The sequence below is a fragment of the Oncorhynchus mykiss genome, chromosome 3, assembly GCF_013265735.2.
Source record: "Oncorhynchus mykiss isolate Arlee chromosome 3, USDA_OmykA_1.1, whole genome shotgun sequence".
NCBI classification, from domain to species: domain Eukaryota; kingdom Metazoa; phylum Chordata; class Actinopteri; order Salmoniformes; family Salmonidae; genus Oncorhynchus; species Oncorhynchus mykiss.
The window spans coordinates 57,950,754-57,970,497 of NC_048567.1; the positions used below are offsets into that span (position 1 = coordinate 57,950,754).

The 19,744-nt window shown below is 42.7% G+C and overlaps 1 protein-coding gene across 1 annotated transcript; it reads left to right on the forward strand.

Annotated features, from left to right (window-relative positions):
* The first annotated feature begins 345 nt into the window (after positions 1-345).
* On the forward strand, positions 346-19,086 carry ralb (Ras-related protein Ral-B). The gene is given in 5 exon segments (NM_001165088.2): positions 346-435; positions 16,693-16,858; positions 17,422-17,630; positions 17,925-18,102; positions 18,260-19,086. Coding segments are annotated over 4 exon segments (627 nt in total). The 5' UTR covers positions 346-435; positions 16,693-16,744; the 3' UTR covers positions 18,386-19,086.
* Positions 19,087-19,744: the final 658 nt, after the last annotated feature.

Below are 19,744 nucleotides of genomic sequence, written 5' to 3' on the forward strand. Positions count from 1 at the left end.
AAGATCAGTATTCATACTAGGTGCAGTGTTCCTATTCAAATGCTTTCAAACGAACCCCTCGCTTTTTAAAGTAGCTCACTGACCTAACACAGATGGATTGGTGAAAGGAGAGATTTATCCCATAACTTTCATCGTTCCATGTCACTCCTGATCAGAGATGAGCATACTACTTAAAGTAAGGAGGAAAGGAAGGATCCATTTGGACGATATTATGACGGGGCCATTTGGAGTGCCAGCGCAAGTGAGCTGTTGTTGACATCATATCCTGTCGGGCTTCTTCCTCCCTGTATGTCCGGAAGGTGGGGTTTTGAGTTGCAGCGGACGGTCGGTTTGTGTTGGAACAGTGGAACTCGGCAGCCCTATGCCTCGCTATTCACCATTAATGCACTCATCAAGATAGCAGCAAGAAAGGGGAAACGTCAAAATCTTGCTTTGGTAAGCTTTCAAAAATATCTAATAAATAAATGTATATTTATTACAGAGCATTTATATGTAGCTATAGGGCTACTACGTCTCTGTTCTTTCAGGGTGAGACTACCTACCAGTCGAGGCAGGTTTTCCCTCCCTTCCTTCCTTCCCTAACTAAAATCCTATAGATTTGCAGACTATGGGAATAAATGCCCACATTTGTGACTTATGTTTGAAACGACCATAATACAATTATTCCAAATAGTGGTAGGGCCTTTACCAGTTGCACTTATCCAATTGAAAGCACACTCCCCGAGGCAGTAACGGGGATGTGGCACGATGATAATAGAAGTCCTTTAGAGACCATCAGTATTTTTATACATTGTTGCACTCGGCGGTATTATGGACTAGTAAAACAACAATGTTGCTATAATGTTGTTCTTGTATCAAGGCCAAAACAACGATCATTGATGATTAGGCTAGGCTACTGTATCACTGCGATCTTTTCGTATGTTTATTTATTATCTTTTAGTCAGCTGTTTTGGCTGAATGTAATTTCAATCATATTTTAATCCAAGTATTTAATCTGATCCCTGGCCATGAGCCACACACATAAAAAAAAACACATTTCAATTTCACACCACACACTTGTACAGGTTACACACTTGTCGATGTGTTTAACAAGACAAATATATATATTTGTATAAATATGTTTCCTTTAGATACAGTAGGCCACATATTAGATACAGTAAGAGTGTCTTAGGCAGCTGGCTTCCCCAGATACAATGTTTCATTTACCTCTCCCACCATTGATTATCCCAACAGACCATTTTGTGGGTAATTACACTGTTAAAACAGGCTACTATGACTTTGGGACCACATCAACCAGAGAATATACATGGAAGGATACTTCACATCTTGTTCCACATTTGCCTTATGCATGTAAACAACACTGTGCTGCCGACATGGTTTTGTACCATTCATACATTGTTTTTACAGATGTCTAATGAGGTTGCCACACCCAAGGTAGCTCAGAAAAATGTGTGTTTTAGTCAAATCTGATCGATAAGCAAAACTGTCTTTTCCCATAATATATTGTCTGTACTTTAGGACACATTTATCATGCATGGGTTAGTATCTTGTCTCTTAAAAACAGGAATGACATGTATGTACTGCCCTGTCAAAATTGTTCACCAGGTCAACAGAGCAAGGCTACTTAGGCCTATAAGTAATGGCATTTTCATTTGTTACCAAAACCGATGCAGAGTATTTAGACTGAATTCTTTTTGGTGTTTAAATCTTTATTTTTGAAACATGTAGGCTAATAACGCAGATCCTTCCTGGTTATGCTCAGCAACAATCATGTCATGTGGCCTTTATGAAGTTTATAAATGACTTAAATATTGCCTTTTTGTTTTAATTGGATACAGCATGCCCATTATTTTGTTACTTCTTACTGTTGTTCTTCAAGTTGGGTGTAACCTTTATATGGCCTTTATCACATGACATGACAGACATGGGCTGTATGGTGTGGAACAGTTACATCACCCTTATCACCAGGGTGTGGGAGGGGCACACACACACACACACACACACACACACACACACACACACACACACACACACACACACACTTTCCTCTCTCTCCAGCATTCTGACCGTACTGTGCTGTAATAAGTTAACATAAGACACTGGCCTTGCAACTCAACATTAGGAAGGTGTTCCTAATGTTTGGTATACTCAGTGTAAATGAAATAAAAATAGCCGAGTACACACCAAATGTTCAAATCAAAAGGCTATTGCACAGAAAAACATGGAGTCAGGTGCATCACAAGTTCAGAACCGCTGGTCAGCAACATAATAAACTAAAGCACTCATCATTGAGAACGAGAATGACTGCTAAGGCTTGATCCATAAATGCAATAATTAAATAGGTAGCCACGCCTACAAAATTAAAACAATCCATATGTTCAAATCAAAAGGCATGATTACCATGACATCAATACAGCAGCTACATACCGAGTCCCCGGTGCCGACACATTCAGAAATCAAAAGATGGTTTAGTATTTAGTTTAAAAGCTCTGACAAAGACCAAGAGAACAAGAAACACTTTTCAGTGAGAAAACAGAAATCCACTTAGGGGGAAAAATATATAAAAAATACTTATCAAATATGTATACTCTTAGAAAAAAAGGTGCTGTCTAGAAAAGGGTTCTTCGGCTGGTCCCATAGGAGAACCCTTTGAATAACCTTATTTGGTCCCATATAGAAGCCTTTTCTTTCCATGTAGAACCCTTTCTACAGATGGTTCTACATGGAACCCAAAAGAGTTCTACCTGGAGCCAAAGAAGGTTATTCAAAGGGTTCTCCTATGGGACCAGTCAACGAACCCTTTTGGAAACCGTTTGTCTAAGAGTGTTGTAGCCTACGATGCAATACTCGTGATCATTTTAATTTGAACACCACCACAGAAGCTTTGGGCACCTTCCCAGTTAAGTAGCCTAGTTTGGCTACTTGAAGAGAACTAGAACCTATCATTCGCAGCCCAACTCTTCCAATGCACTGTGGAAAAGTGTCTAACATCCTGGCATTTAAACCATACTCGATTTTCGAAATGTTGTATACTATTAAACATTCTATTTTCACATACTGAGAATGTATCATGCATGATTGCGTTGTTTCCCGCTATTTGTTGATTTCGGTAGCGCATCACCATATCTAATTGATCAGCTGTTGTCAAAATGAAATGAGTATGACATCCCGGCATTTAAAGTATACTCGATTTTCAAATTGTCACATACTAGTAAACTTTTTTTCCCTCAAGCATACTCAAACAGACTATTATTTAGGATGTAAGTATGGGTGTTCAGGCACAGCCAGTGAGCTGTGTAATAGTAACATCCCCATATTAAGCTCTCTGTGCCTCAGGGTGGACCAAGCCTAGTTTCATTCTCTCTCTTGAGGAATAGAGCATGGACAAAACCCACCCATTTTGACTATATTATGTGTTCCTCTGTTCTGTCATGTGGTAGTGCCACATTGGACTCTGAAGTGCAGCCAGTTAACCGTAACATTTACCCTGTTAAGTGAAACTGCTGACTACAGTATATCCTCCATCAACTGGACCAGTTGTTGTTGGCTGTTACACATTCCTGACAATATTGCAAAAAATAATACAGGAAATAATCATTTCAAAATCAAGGGAATCAAATCAAGGGAATCACAAGGAGATGAATGATTCCGAAGTGTAGTAGCCTAGATATTCCATATGTAAACATAGGCCTGTTTTGTACAGCTGGTGTTGCCTTGTGCTTTCCCTTCCTTGTGCTCTTTTAAGTTTCAGAAGGGCACCCAAAATAAGGTTTTATTCAGAGCATTCTTCTGTCTTTGAAGGCAGAATGTAGAGACCGTCCTATCAGATCCTCATTTAGGTCCCCTTAATAAGATAACATGACTTTCTACAGCAGGAGTCCTGTCTAGTCTTAATTCACATCTTTTTTTAAGTTTAACTTCAGACGACCAGACCAGTGTGTCTGACTGAATGTGAAGGCATTCACATTCTCCTTCCCACAGCTGGTGTTCGTGTCAGGTGTCTTTGTCCCTAACTGAATAAACAGTTTTGTTTATAACCCATTAAAGTCGTCAGACTTTTGTTAAGTGAAGTTCTGAGAGATTCGGAATGTCTTATGACAAGGATTATTAATGGGTAATGGTCTAGGCTAGGGTATGCATGGTGGTCATAAATGAATGCTTTCGCAGATGAGAAAAAAGTGGCATGCAAGGCCTTGACTTTCTGATGCTGTTCTGTCTCAGTGAGACTGCTTTATTTCCCTCACTGATTGTGAAGGACTGTCAGAATCTTTGTTTCTGTGGAGAAAGGTCCTGAGATTGGTACTGGACTGACCCTGAATTCTTTCTCTCTCTCCGAGCCCTAAGACACTCACTCAGGCTGTGGATGTTTATGTGACTGTCTCAGAGCTACTCAAGGCCCTTTCGTTTAAAATGTAATCCTTCTGGTTATTTCCTGTTACTGGGAGCTGTCAGAAAGAATATGACAAGTATTATCTGATATAGCAGGGGAGCGGAAAAAATGGGTTTCCTTCAGGGTTCTTTCTTTCCAGTTTAACCTGATGACATTTCTGCTCCGATCCATGACAGAGAACCTCATGCACTATTTAAATATCTTCCTAGTGACTTTAGCTGACCGTCTCTGGCCTCCTGTCCTGTCTTCTAGAAATTCATTCAGAATGTAATGACATCTGAGTAAGAAGAAAACTGTCTACTAATGATGTTGGCGGTGGAGGTTGGGCTAGACATGCACAGACATAGGGCCATTGTATATGACTTGGGAAAAGCTAATTTTCAGAGCGGAGAAAGAGAGATGGATCATCATGCCATCAATCGTCTGCTCTGCGTCAGAGTCAATGCTGTATATTTGGTTGTGAGAGTTAGGTCCTATCAGTGACCTCCTGGTGATGAATGCCTTGTTGGCTGGATGCCCCTTGTGCCTACTGGAGAGAAGAGAGAGGAGTTTAAGTAGTGGGAGCCAGCTACACCTGGGTTCAAATACAATTTGAAATTCTAAATACTTTAGGTGTGCTTGATTTGAGTATGCCTGTTGCAATGTAGTCAATGGAAAAGTCCCAAAAGGTGCACGCCCCACCTGCCTGATATTCCAGGTAGACTAAAGCACGTATTTCTTTTTGACTGATGTCGGGGATGTCTTCACGAAATGCTTGTTTTCTCACTGCATGTCCCAGCAAGTCCTGGGAGGTGGTAATGTTGTAATGTAGCCAATGGGAAAGTCCCAAAATTTGCAAGCCTCACCTGCCTGATATTCCAGGTAGACAAAAGCAAACGCTCAATGTATTTCAAATACAGAGTATTTGAAGCCAGGTCTGGGTGGTAGTGGGTACCAGCCCTTCACCCTCCCTGGACAATAAACATAAACATGTCCACAAGCAGGGCCTCTCTAGGGAGGCTGGACTGAGGGAAGCTCTCCTCTCGCCACAACCCAGCCCTGCTTGTCACCGAGTAAGCTCCTCCAGCTCTGCTCAACTTCACCCAGAGCCCAGACCCACTCATAGTCTGTTGACTTTGACAAGGGAAAAGTAGGCCTACATGTGGAAAAAGGGTTCTCATAACTTCTCTTTTTGGCCCTGCTTAACTTATGTATCTGCCAGCTAGTTTGTGGTTTTTGTATCCATCTGGCCTTCTTTCCCCTTCTCCCTTTGTTCTCTCATTCCTTCCACATCTTTCTCTCGCTCTCTCTGACTGAAGCTGGGGATGTCCTTACGAAATGCATGTTTTCTCACTCTCGCTTTCTCTTCTTGCTTCCATGTGTCTCTTTTTGACTGAAGCCGAGGATGTCTTTATGAAATGCTTGTTTTCTCACTGCATGTCCCAGCAAGACCTGGGAGGTGTCTGGTCCCCCTGAGATTGTGCTCCTAACACATGAAGTTAAGCCTAATGCATAAGCTCACTACCATAGTAACATGGGTTTGATTAGAATCAGACGTTTTCTCCTTAGGCCTAAATGGTATGCAATCCAATGTATGGATTCTATGTGTTTAACTTTTAACTTTTTAAAACCAATAACACTAAGCAAAATGACTACAAATGCAAACAGGACTATATTCTGCCTTACATCTAAGTACAGACTACAGAGAGAAGCTAGCTATGCATTTTTCATTATATATATTTTCAAGACATGGGCCTTATTCTGAAGTAGGTTGGTCCGGACCGTCGTTGCAAAGTTTATTCTTATCCCCTCCCTCTCTTACATACTCTACTGTAGTACATATTACATAAGGCCGTGTTCTGTTTTTAGGAAACAAGGCTTGATGAGGCTTTACCACAGGCATATACCATTCTACTCTAATTTTTCAATGAACAACAATGTCCCACGGTCTCATAGCCTAGGCCTAACACTGCCGTCAGTCTGTCCCTGACTGTGTGCTCTGTTGAGGTAAGTCTTAATAATCACATTCATGTGGCTAGGTATGTTATGCTGTCTCTCTCTGTGCCCGCTGTGTATGCTAGTGCCTCTCTGTGCCTGCTTGTGCTCTATTGAGGTTGTAGGCCTACATCTCATTTGACTAGCTCAGGCTGTGTGTGTCAGTGTCTCTGACTGTGCCTGCCTGTACTGGGGGACGATTTTCGAGGGCCTCTCAGGCTGATTACAGTTCATGCCACTGCAGATGTGTGGCATTCTCCCACTCATGTCAAGTGCTGGTCATCTCTATGGGTACTGGTAATGGAACTGTGGGTTATGTTGGGTTATGTTGCAAGAGCTGTACTATCTGCACTAGCAGTGCGTGATATGGCTGTAGTGGGAGATAGACAGAGAGCCAGCGGTCTGGGGTCTGTTCAGTGCTTAGAAGGCCCCGACCGTGTCAGTAGTTGGATGAGGGGCTGATATGTTTATCGCCATCACAGTTGCTCTGACTAGCAGGTTTTGATTCCAGGCCACTATGGCCACATAGCATCTGAGTCAGAAGGATGTGAGTGGGATGTGTTGGATAGATATGAGCGTCGCCATCGCTCTGATTGCTGTCGTTTGATTCCAGGCCACCACATAAAAGCATCTGTTAGCATATAATTTAGCACAGCATATAATCTACCGTAGTATAGCATCTACCATACCATAGCATCTAGCACAGTAAACTCAGCAAAAAAAGAAACCTCCTCTTACTGTCAACTGCATTTATTTTCAGCAAACTTAACATGTGTAAATATTTGTATGAACATTAGAAGATTCAACAACTGAGACATAAACTGAACAAGTTCCACAGACGTGTGACTAACAGAAATTGAATAATGTGTCCCTGAACAAAGGGGGAGTCAAAATTAAAATGAACAGTCAGTATCTGGTGTGGCCACTAGCTGCATTAAGTACTGCAGTGCATCTTCTCCTCATGAACTCCACCAGATTTGTCAGTTCTTGCTGTGAGATGTTACCCCACTTTTCCACCAAGGCACCTGCAAGTTCCCAGACATTTCTGGAGGGAATGGCCCTAGCCCTCACCCTCCGATCCAACAGTGCCCAGACGTGCTCAATGGTATTGAGATCTGGGCTCTTCGCTGGCCATGGCAGAACACTGACATTCCTGTCTTGCAGGAAATCATGCATAGAACGAGCAGTATGGCTGGTGGCATTGTCATGCCTTGAGAGTCATGTCAGGATGAGCCTGCAGGAAGGGTACCACATGAGGGAGGAGGATGTCTTCCCTGTAACACACAGTGTTGAGATTGCCTGCTATGACAACAAGCTCAGTCCGATGATGCTGTGACACACCGCCCCAGACCATGAAGGACCCTCCACCTCCAAATCGATCCCGCTCCAGAGTACACGCCTCGGTGTAATACTCATTCCTTCAACGATAAACGCGAATCCGACCATCACCCCTGGTGAGACAAAACCGCGACTCGTCAGTGAAGAGCACTTTTTTGCCAATCCTGTCTGGTCCAGCGACAGTGGGTTTGTGCCCATAGGCGACATTGTTGCCAGTGATGTCTGGTGAGGACCTGCCTTACAACAGGCCTACAAGCCCTCAGTCCAGCCTCTCTCAGCCTATTGCGGACAGTCTGAGCACTGATGGAGGGATTGTGCGTTCCTTGTGTAACTCGGGCAGTTGTTGTTGCCATCCTGTACCGGTCCCACAGGTGTCATGTTCGTATGTACCGATCCTGTGCAGGTGTTGTAACACGTGTTGTAACACGTGGTGTGTCACTGCGAGGACGATCAGCTGTCCGTCCTGTCTCTTTGTAGCGCTGTCTTAGGCGTCTCACAGTACGGACATTGCAATTTATTGCCCTGGCCACATCTGCAGTCCTCATGCCTCCTTGCAGCATGCCTAAGGCACATTCACGCAGATGAGCAGGAACATCCTTTGGCATCTTTCGTTTGGTGTTTTTCAGAGTCAGTAGAAGGGCCTCTTTAGTGTCCTAAGTTTTTATAACTGTGACCTTAATTGCCTACCGTCTGTAAGCTGTTAGTGTCTTAACGACTGTTCCACAGGTGCATGTTCATTAATTGTTTATGGTTCATTGAACAAGCATGGGAAACAGTGTTTAAACCCTTTACAATGAAGATCTATGAAGTTTTTTGGATTTTGACAAATTATCTTTGAAAGACAGGGTCCTGAAAAGGGGACTTTTCTTTTTTTGCTGAGTTTATATAGCATAGCAGATAACATCTGCTAGCATCTTTTTCCTGGTTATGCTACCACCATGTTGAGCTCCAAGCTCCTCTTTGGATATCCCAAAGACCCCCTTGCATCCTTCACTCTAGGCAGCCAGGCATCCCTGATCCCTGAGAGGGATTTGAGATGAACTGGGACATGCCCTGTCTCCATGGTAACCCATTGACTGGAGCCTAGGGGCCACTGTGTGTGTGTGTGTGTGTGGGGATGCTTTGTTTCCCTTGAAAACTTTCAGAGGATGAGTAGGCCTACAGCTTACAAATGTTAGCCGATAGAGCTAAGAGATGGGGACAAGACAACTAGGAGAGGAGGATGCAGTTTCTTTTTTGGAAAACATGGAGAGTGAGCTGTAAATTAGTACTACAGATCAAGAAATGTACCCGAGTCTCAAATGAAAGGGAATAAATAGAAAAGCTGATTGAGTGCTTAGGAGTTGTATGAGTGTGTGGTAGCAGTATGGTATTGGGGGGTGGGGAGTATCTGGGAGGTTCCCTGTATCCCCTGTATAAGTCAACCCCCCCCCCCCCCCCCCCCTTTCCTAATCATCCCCAGATAGACAAAAAAAAACAGTCCTCTGGTACTGAACCCCAACTGAAAGACTACTCCTCTCTGATGTCATCATTTTCTACATATTCAAGAACATTGTGTATAGCTCCTATAAGACCTATAAACAGTAATCTGTTTATCAGACCTATAAACACTGATCTAAGTGTGTTAGATCAGCCCTTATATATGATCTATTCTCCCTATTTAAATACTAGGGAATGCCCTCCACAAGTGCATTTATGAATGTAGTGAATTAGGGGTGTTAAGAATTCAGAAGAGTGAATATACTACTAAGCGACTAGGGTGGTTGGATCAGGCTTGAAACAGAGACCCAGTTTAGCACCCTGCTGCCCAAATTAGTCAAAGAGTCCTCTGTGTGTTCCTCTGCTGGGGATGGTTAGTATGCATTGTGGGGTGTCGGGCAGCTCAGATTGGGGAGCTGCTTTACCTCACAAATTAGCCCCAGAATCTTTATTTTAACTGAATGGACCTTAAATACTGTTTCAAATATGATCTTTAAAGAAAGTAAACATTGAACAAAAATGCAATTAAAGTACAAATAAATCCCTCTCTCCGTCTCAATTATTCATAAGCCGTCTGATGATAAACAAGGGGTGGTTCCCAATAATATTTCCTTTCTCCTGAAGTGTGCACCCGTTCACTACTTCCTGGTCGAGGCATGGACGTTTAACCATATTTCTTATACTAGGCAATTCCTTTTAAATCAGTGAAGGGAAGTGAAGAAGTTTACACTTTGGGAGAAAGTAGGTCATTGGGACATTCCCAGAGTCTGTGAGTATTCCCCTGAACTCCCTTTCCCTCTGTGCAGGGTGCTGCTTAGGTTACAGATGAAATCCCCTTCCCCTAAACACCTGCTTCATGACTTTAACTGTAGAGTCCACTCTGGCCACAATCAATGCAACAATAATCCATAAGCTATCTACCATACTTATTCTAGAGAAAGACTAGAAGGGAACTTGCTGCTCGTACCATTCCCTTTGTGTAAATAGGAGAAAGAGAATAGCTTTTTGTGTGTCTCTTTCTCATCGGTTCTGTGCCCCTAGTGTGTGATGTGCTGAACAGGTGAGGAGGTTCTGTGCCCCTAGTGCATGATGTACCGAACAGGTGATGAGGAACTGGCTAGTCCTGGTACTGTTTTGGAGGGAAGTGAGATGTGAGTTCGTCCAGAGGAAGTGCATATACTGTGGCTTGGGGTGAGAGCCAGGGTTTTAGAAAAGGGAAGGGAGGCCTGGCTGGGGGATGTTTTCTGGGCCATCGATCCCCCTGTTTTCCCCATCACATTTTTCAGAAAGTCCCCAACTGGCCTTTAAGGTGAAGGCAGGAAGAGTCCTACCAGACAACTGCATTCTAAACACTTTACCAGAGTATGCTAACATAGTGGTCGCATCATGGCTCATGTTTTGAAACTCATCACGTTTTATAGCTTCAACTTACTTTTATGATTAAGGAAGGAAGGAAGGACTGACTAAGATTTGTTGAAGATATTGTAGCATGACTAACTGAATGAATAACTGATCTGTTGTTGATGAAGTTACATTATCTGAATTAATTTAATTAAATGAGATTGTTTTCCAGTACTATACTTCTATTTCAGTCAGTGTGTTGTTGATGTGTCAGTGTAAATGGCAGGATATGTTCTCTATCACAATAATATGGACCTGACTCTGGCTTCTGAAACCCATCATTTCAGTCAATGTTCTGTTAGGTTGACTGCTGTTTAATTGTAGTTACCTGTACACCATGTTGCCTGTCACCTGACTTTATCCTGACTGGCATCCTGACTTATCCTGTCTTTATCCTGACTGGCATCCTGACTTATCCTGACTTTATCCTGCCTGACTGGCATGTTTCTAGCAGCAATCACCTGTTCTGCTCCTCGTCCCTTCCTCCTGCCCCTCCTCCACCCAGTGTCCTGGGCTGAGCTCCTTTCCTGACATGTGCCTTGATTGACCCCAGCCCTCCCCTCCCCCTTGTCGCCTCTGCAGTGGAGAGGGTTTGAGGTCACCCTGATCAAGCACTTCTCATCCAACAATGCACTGATCTACAGATAAGTATTTGTAGTGGACAGAGTAGTACACATGCAGAGGACACCTGACTGAAGCCTGGTTCTATCCTACACTGCATATTACACATTACACTGCAATAAATAGGCCTACTGGATAGGCTGTGGGAGGCTAAAGACTTTGCCAGGAATTTCCCAGTGTCGCACTGTGTTGTGGGCTATTCCATGTCAGAAGATGCCAAGACAGTGAAGAGAACATGGGACTGCCTAATGGGCTCTTCTCTGCCGCTATATGGACTCACTGTGCTGTCTGTTGTATGGGATGTGGAAGGGTGGAAGACAGTAGAGAACATTGGATGCCTGGCTGTGCTGTATGGACTCACTGTATCGTCTGTTTGGAGAACATAGGCTTCCTTCTGCCTGCTATATTGACTCAGTGTATCGTCTGGGGAATCCTAATGAATTCCTGCAGCCTGGTTGTATGCTCTAGTCATTTATATTTCAGCAGCTCCTAGCTGTCAGACACAGACCGATCATGCAGATAGGCCTTGTATAGCCTTACAACCCTCTACTGTACTATGTTGTATATATAGGTCAGGTAGTTTGCAGTGTTTTCTGTTGGGGACGGGCACTCAAGGCCACCCTCCATTTAACCTTAGCGTAGACTTCATTGACTGGCACTGAAGTTAGAGGAAATGGAGGATCCCATGACTCATTCTCGATGGGCCTCTCATTCACAAGTCATGTTCGTTTTTCTTCTTCATTGAGCCTACAATGACAATGACGTTATCCACAATGAAACTGTAGTAGTACTATAATGTAGTGTATATTAGGCAGTAGCATTGATTGGTACAACATTTTAAATTGAGACCTACCTGAAAGTGAATGAGTGATAAACTAGGCTGAGTGGTAGTGTAGCGGTTCTGCTTTTCTTGCTCGGTCTCATTGTGTGTTGGATGGAAGTAATACATTTACTGTACCTCCTGTTTTAAAGTGCTGAGCTCGTCACTTAGCAGGTTCAGCCTGCAGCCACCCGGTGTGTCCTTCCTGTCCACTCAGGTCTGCCTCTGTCGGCCTCTAGAAACAAAGACAGGATGTTACATGGGCAGACCCATTTTTTCCTTGACAGGAAGATCCAGGGTGACCTGGCATCCCATAAGGCCACTCCTCCCTTCACCCCCCCAGTTAGTGGTTTTACCTTCATGAAGCTATTTGTTTTCTGCTACAGACATATCATAGCTTAGCTGTGGGCAAGTGTGCAGGAAAAACAGTTGAGTGTCCAGGTTTGTTAATCGATATACTCCACAGCAGGTATTCCCAAACTGGGGCAATGCCGTCGGGGGTACGCCAAATAAAATACAATTAAACCATCTAGTGTTCAGCGAAATAACAACACAATGTCAAGTACAGGTAGCCCAGTCAAATAATTAACATCCAATCACATTAACCTTTACTCTCTCGCTGGAATTCCACTAACGGTCCGTATGTAGCCAAACGTAGCTGCTGCTCATTCCGTTTGCTCAAAAATTGATAAATGGTTAAAAAAATGAAGGCCCGCGTCCAGAGAGACACATACCAGCTCTACTGGTAGTACTGCTACTACCAGCAGTACTACACCTGCACCTGTCGACAACACAAGTTATTCCGCTTCCACGAGCACATCCAATGCTAGCATCAGTAATTCTACATTTGTTGTTAGCCCAGCTAGCATGGACACTGACAGTTGTGATTCTGATGAATAAAAAAAAAGTTGTGATTATGATGCAGCCGAAGAGCTACTGCCCCCTTACCTGGGAAAACACCAGACAACAGACATGGGCATTGGACCATCGAAGAGGCGCAAATATGATGAGAACTACATTGATTTGGGGTTCACCTATATTGAGAGCAGTGCCTTTCCTCAGCCACAGTGTGTTATATGTGGAAAAGTACTATCTCACAACTTGATGAAACCTTCACTCTTGCGCAGACATTTAGAAACAAAATATGGCAATTAGAAAAATAAGCCACAGGAGTTTTTTGAGCAAGAATTAAGACGACTTTCGAGTAGTAAGACATGTATAAAAGCAACAGACACCATTAATAAGAAGAGGCTAGAAGAGTTTTATATGGTGTGCTACTGAGTGGCTAGGACAGGCAAGCCCCATACTATTGTGGAGGACCTAATTTTTCCTGCTGCCGCAGATATGGCTGGGACAATGCCGGGGGGAAATGCCAAAAAAACTATACAGACAATGCCTTCATCAAACAACACTGTTTCACGATGCATTAGTGACATGGCAGGAGATGTTTTGAAACAATAACTGCTTCGCATACAGACGTGGTGAGCCTGGCCCAGCTCCTAGTACATGTCCATTACGTTTATGGGGGGTCAATTAAGGAAGACATCCTATTCTGCAAACCACTGGAAACCAGGACAACAGGAAAGGATATTTTTAAAGTACTGGACAGCGTTGTGACATCAAATGGGCTTGGTGGTCAAGATGTGTTGGTATCTGTACTGATGGCACAAAAGCCATGACAGGGAGACATAGTGGAGTGGTAACGTGCGTGCAAGCAGTTGCTCCTGACACCACTTGGGTACACTGTAGCATCCACCGAGAGGCTCTTGCTGCCAAAGGAATGCCTGACAGCTTGAAAGACATTTTGGACACTACAGTGAAAATTGTTAACTTTGTTAAAGCAAGGCCCCTGAACTTTTGTGTATTTTCTACACTATGCAATGATATGGGCAGTGGCCATTTACAACATACAGAAGTGCACTGGTTATCAAGGGGCAAAGTATTGACACGTTTTTTTTAAATTGAGAGACGAGCTATCTGGGTGATGTTTGGGTCCACTTACCGATATCTGAGCAAGAGCGCCTCATCGAAATTGCAACAAGCGGTTCTGTGAAAATTGTATTTAATCAGAAGCCACTGCCAGATTTCGGGATCGGGCTGCTCTCCAGAGTATCCTGCCTTGGCAAATCGTGCTGTTAAGACACTGATGCCCTTTGCAACCATTTACCTATGTGAGAGTTGATTCTCGGCCCTCGCTAGCATGAAAACTAAATACAGGCACGCATGTGTGTGGGAAATGATTTAAGACTCTCTCCAATACAACCCAACATTGCAGAGTTATGTGCATCCTTTCAAGCACACCCTTCTCATGAACCTGTGGTGAGTTATTCACAATATTCGATGAACAGATAAAGTTTTATCTGTAAGGTGTAAAGAGAAAAATGATTGATTATAATAATGTGTGCCCTGGTCCTATAAGAGCTCTTTGTCACTTCCCACGAGCCGGGTTGTGACAAAACTCACACTCATTCTTATGTTTAATAAATGTATCGTATAGTGTATGTGTGGCAGGCTTTCAATGATGGCAAAAAACAACATTTGAGAGTGTACTGACCCTGGTGCTATAGATGGGGTATGCAGCTGGTTTGGGAACCACTGCTCTTTAGTAATAAAAAATGTTGTTTTTGCTTTAAATTCACCATCAAGATTATATATTCTCTATCCCGGATGCCAGTTATTTGACTTGACTTTACAGTCAAACAGTAATATGCACACTCACTGAAACACTGTTTGAGTGTGTTTATGTCGAGCTGACAGGTTTGCTGGTATGGAGGATCAGACAAGAAGACTTTCCCAGGAAGCTGGGAAAGCTCTGAGTTTCCGAAGACAGAAATCCCCTGAGGCAGGATGAGAACCGGAGACCAGCAAAGTCTCCACCCCTCTAAACAGAAACTCTCAGCCAGTTTTGGGCAAGTCTATGGGCTAAATGTCCCCTCCCTAAAATGATCAGTGATGAAAAATCAGCGTGCTGGAACAAAGTTCGTCTTTAGTCGTCACGTCCCACAATCCGTCGACAGATGCCACTGGGCAATTCCACAGTAATGGAATATTTTTTTTTTCGCTTAAAATATCTTTGAAATCAATGGTTTTTGTTTGGTATACATTTTAAAGTGGAAAATCTGAGTCTCAGTGTAATTCCGTTACCATGCAATTGTCCTACTAACATTTTTCTTATGTGCATCAGTCCATGAGAGTTTACCTGTACAGGTGTGGGGTGGGGGTTGACATGGTAACTAGCTAAGCTTGGCCGTGGCCATGCCTTAGAGTGAAGGGTAGAGTGGAGAGAGAGATGTGTGTCAGTAGGCTACTATGCTACACAGAAACAGGAAGGACAGGGCTTGGTCCCATCCTTGACAAAGCCTTCACAACAGTGTGAAGGGAGAGGTCACAGGATGTTACATAATACAATTAATTTTTACAGCTCCAATGAATCATCATTACAGCGAATGTATGAGGGGAGTTGTTAAAATGTTTGGAGATGACTTCACTTGTTCGTGTGGTCAATGTGTGTAGGAGAGTTGCCTAAAAATAATAATCTGTTATTTCCATGACTCTTTCTGTTGATAACTCACAGTTCAAACACTGCTCTAAGAAGTTCTAAACCTGTTCTCACTGAAGCTCAAAGAACATGATTGTTAAAATATATTGCAGACGATATGTTATTAAACTGCTTTATCAAAGGCTATCAAGTTGCCCAGAGCATATTATAATTTCACCCACTGAACTAGTTTGACATAATGTCCTTCGTCACTAAAATCCACCTGAAAGCAATTGTACAGTTTTCTGTGTATGCAGATATATTGCCCTGGCCTGAAGGTGTCTTACTGCTCTTCCTTTTAGGTTTTCTATGAGTTAGGCTGTCCTTAAAATAGGTATTTATCATGGTTCAAAATCCCACCCTACAGTAGGCATGCGTTTGATCGGTGGTATTGCCCTTTAGATGGTGAACCCCACTAAGCCAGCTATTAAAGTCTGCTGTGAGATTCATGACCAGCCTATTTGGCAGTGTGGGGATGAGGTTTGGGACTGGCTGCAACGTAGGCTAGTTTAGTTTCACAAGCTTGGTTCAACTATGTGTAAGGTTTTGTGAGTGCTTTTCATCAAACAGGTTGACCATCAGTTTTAGTAGGCTCTGTGATTGACTGGGCAATGTGTGTGTGTACTGTGTGTATTTGGTATTTTATTAGGATCCCCATTAGCTGTTGCCAAAGCAGCAGCTACTCTTCCTGGGGTCCACACAAAACATGAAACATAATACAGAATGACATAATGTCACGTTCTGACCTTAGTTCTTTTGTTACGTCTTTGTTTTAGTACGGTCAGGGCGTGAGTTGGGTGGGTAGTCTATGCTCTTTTTGTCTCTGATTGAGAATCATACTTAGGTAGCCTTTTCCCACCTGTGTTTTGTGGGTGATTATTTTCTGTACTGTGTTTTGCGTCACCGTTCAGGACTGTTCATTTTATTGTTTTTGTTCAGTATTCTTATTAAAACAATATGGACACTTACCACGCTGCGCATTGGTCCTCCTCTTCTTCCACCCACGACGAGCGTTACACATAATACAGAACATCAATAAACAAGAACAGCTCAAAGGACTGTTGCTGTGTGTATTATCTGTATTGTTTGTGTGTGTTCACTGACTGACTGTTGTACTTTCTGTCTCTACAGGTGGTGTCAGTGAGTGTTTGGACATAGTGACGGTGTGTGACAGAGACCAGAGATGGCTGCCAGTAAGAGTAAGACCCAGAGTTCTCTGGCCTTGCACAAGGTCATTATGGTGGGGAGTGGTGGCGTGGGCAAGTCCGCCCTCACACTGCAGTTCATGTACGACGAGGTGAGAGCACAACACACATACTTGTTAGGGCTGGGAATATCCAGGGTCCTCGCAATATGATATTATCATGATACTTAGGTGCCGATATGATTTTATTGTGATTCAATGTTCTTAACATATTGCTTACCATATATCTGCTGCAGAGGGACAAGAGAGAGCCATAAGAAAATTTGTTTTGATCAGTCATGGAAATAAGTGCTGAAAACAAATTGGCTCCATATTTAAAAATAATATGGAGAACAAGCTATGAAGGAAAAAAACTGGAATTTTGGTGCAGGTACAGCCAACTAGTGCAAAACATGATATGATAGTCAAAACTATACGATATATCGTCAGTTAAATATCGGGATATTATTTTTATCGACTTTCCCCCCCATCACTAATACTTGTTACTTTTTGTCATATGTTAATGTTTCAAAGCTATATTGTGTAGAATATTGTGTTTATACCTAACTTATACCTAATATTCTTGATGATGCCTCCCAGCCTATTTCCACATTACACTCTGATGTACTGTCGTGACTGATGAATCGTTCTGACGGTTCTGTGGTTCCTCCTCCTAGTTTGTGGAGGACTATGAGCCCACCAAGGCAGACAGCTACAGGAAGAAGGTGGTGCTAGATGGAGAGGAGGTCCAGATCGACATTCTGGACACGGCTGGACAGGAGGACTATGCTGCCATCAGAGACAACTACTTCAGGAGTGGAGAGGGCTTCCTGCTAGTCTTCTCCATCACAGAACACGAGTCCTTCACAGCTACTGCAGAGTTCAGGTTGGTACTATGACTAACTCCTCATGTATCCTAGCATGGCATTGACGGCAGCCTAATGTGATTCAGACTGAACACTCACTATGACAGAAGTGACAGAATACTTGGAAACTATGATTTGCGTGAGTGTGTGTTTGCCTGCGATTTATAGACCTAGGAAATAATTTCCATGACTTCTTGATTGTAAGACCATACACCTCTATTCCCTTTTCCCTATGTTTGTCCTTTGCACCTGACCTCAATGCTTGTCTCTGGATCCAGATAAAGTATTTGTAATGCTTGTAATGTGTGTTTCAGGGAGCAGATACTGCGGGTGAAGGCAGAGGAGGATAAGATTCCTCTGTTGGTTGTGGGGAACAAGTCTGACTTGGAGGACCGCAGACAGGTCTCTGTAGACGAGGCCCGAGCCAAGGCAGAGGAGTGGGGGGTGCAGTATGTAGAGACATCAGCTAAGACACGAGCCAACGTTGACAAGGTACTGTCACTGTGTGTGTGTAATTACTGCAGACAATTGTGTTCTATATGCCATTTTCAAGTTGATAAAGTGATACAGAAATAGTGGTGGACCATGACTGATAATTGTCTGTTCAGGTAAATGTGTCTAGCAACATTGTTTATTTTAAATTCTCAAGGTATTCTTTGACCTAATGCGAGAGGTGCGAGGCAAGAAGATGTCGGAAAACAAGGACAAAAACGGCAAGGGAAAGAACAAGAATAAGAACAAGAAGAGTTTCAAAGAGCGATGCTGTTTACTCTGAACCCAACATAGACCTTTACAACACAAAACACCACAATCTATTGTTACTCTGAGGAACCAACCAGCTCAGAATCACATCAGAACATCCATCCTCACATTGAGTCAAAAGTTTTAGATTTGTTTTTAATCTGGCCATAGTAGGTTTGTTTAGCAGGTATGGGGTTAGTTCCATTTCAATTCTGTCAATTCTGTAAGAAAACTAAAATTCCAGTAGCAATTTTGTTCATTGCTTTTCAATAAGGGAAATTGGAATTTCAGTTTACTTCTAGAAGTGAAATGGAATTAACCCCAACCCAGGTGTTTACCATGTTCTCAACCACTGTTTTTGCAACTAAAACTTAAGGTTAGATAGCCTGACTGTTTATTGTTTTTAATGGAAGGTGGCCATTGTTCTGCTACTCTGTGACTTGATCTGCAATGCCTGACCGCTCCCCTGATAATGACCAAACTGCCTCCAACACTAACTTCAGTCTGCTTTGATCTTGTGCTATCTCAATAGATCTGTCCTTTATGATCAACTTATGATTATACCATTTATTTTCATCAAGAATGGTCCTTGGGACATTTTTGTCTAGAATGGGAATGGATCTGTGAATGGGGATTGTTTCAGTCAAGCACAGAAATGTAGCGAAACTCATTTCAATGCTTTTCACTGATGTCTATGTGGTCATGGACATCACCACTAATCTGTGTTTCTTAATGAAAAAAAAAAAAAGATTTCCGAGTTAGTAAGAGTTGGGGACTAAGACTGAACTTGTCATTGTTTCCTCTACAATAGGATAAAGCAATTGTCAATCAAGAAGGCTCATGGCCTAAGGATTCAAAGCACATGTGGGGGCCAGGAGTTTCTTCGGGTCAGTTTACATTGTCAGGAAAAACTCCTGAACCTAGTCTAAGAATGATGGATGTTGAGGTGTGAAGTTGTAAGTTTACTAACCAGAACTCCCGTGGCAGTTAGCATGCAGTGTTTTTGGAGCCACCTGCTGGCACTTATTGGGTACTTCCTGGTAAATACAGGAACTGAAATGGAACTTTGCCACATCTATTAGTCTGTGCAATATGGGTCAGTTGGCACCATAAGAGGAGAGTGAGATTTAAGTACACTCTGTGTTGCCATTAACTATCAGCCAGTCAACGTCAGCTTTGGGTTATTAATATTTGTACTTATTATGGATTTTATTCTAATGCTTTTGTAGAAAGTGCACTACATTGTTGCCAATACCTTAAAAAATAAGAACTCTTCAAAGTTCCCATGCTGGAGAATGCTTAAGCAGTTTGTGCCAACACCATTAAGGATATCATGAAATAGGCTACCAACTTACTACCAATTCACCCCTCTATATAAATAATGTTTGTATAT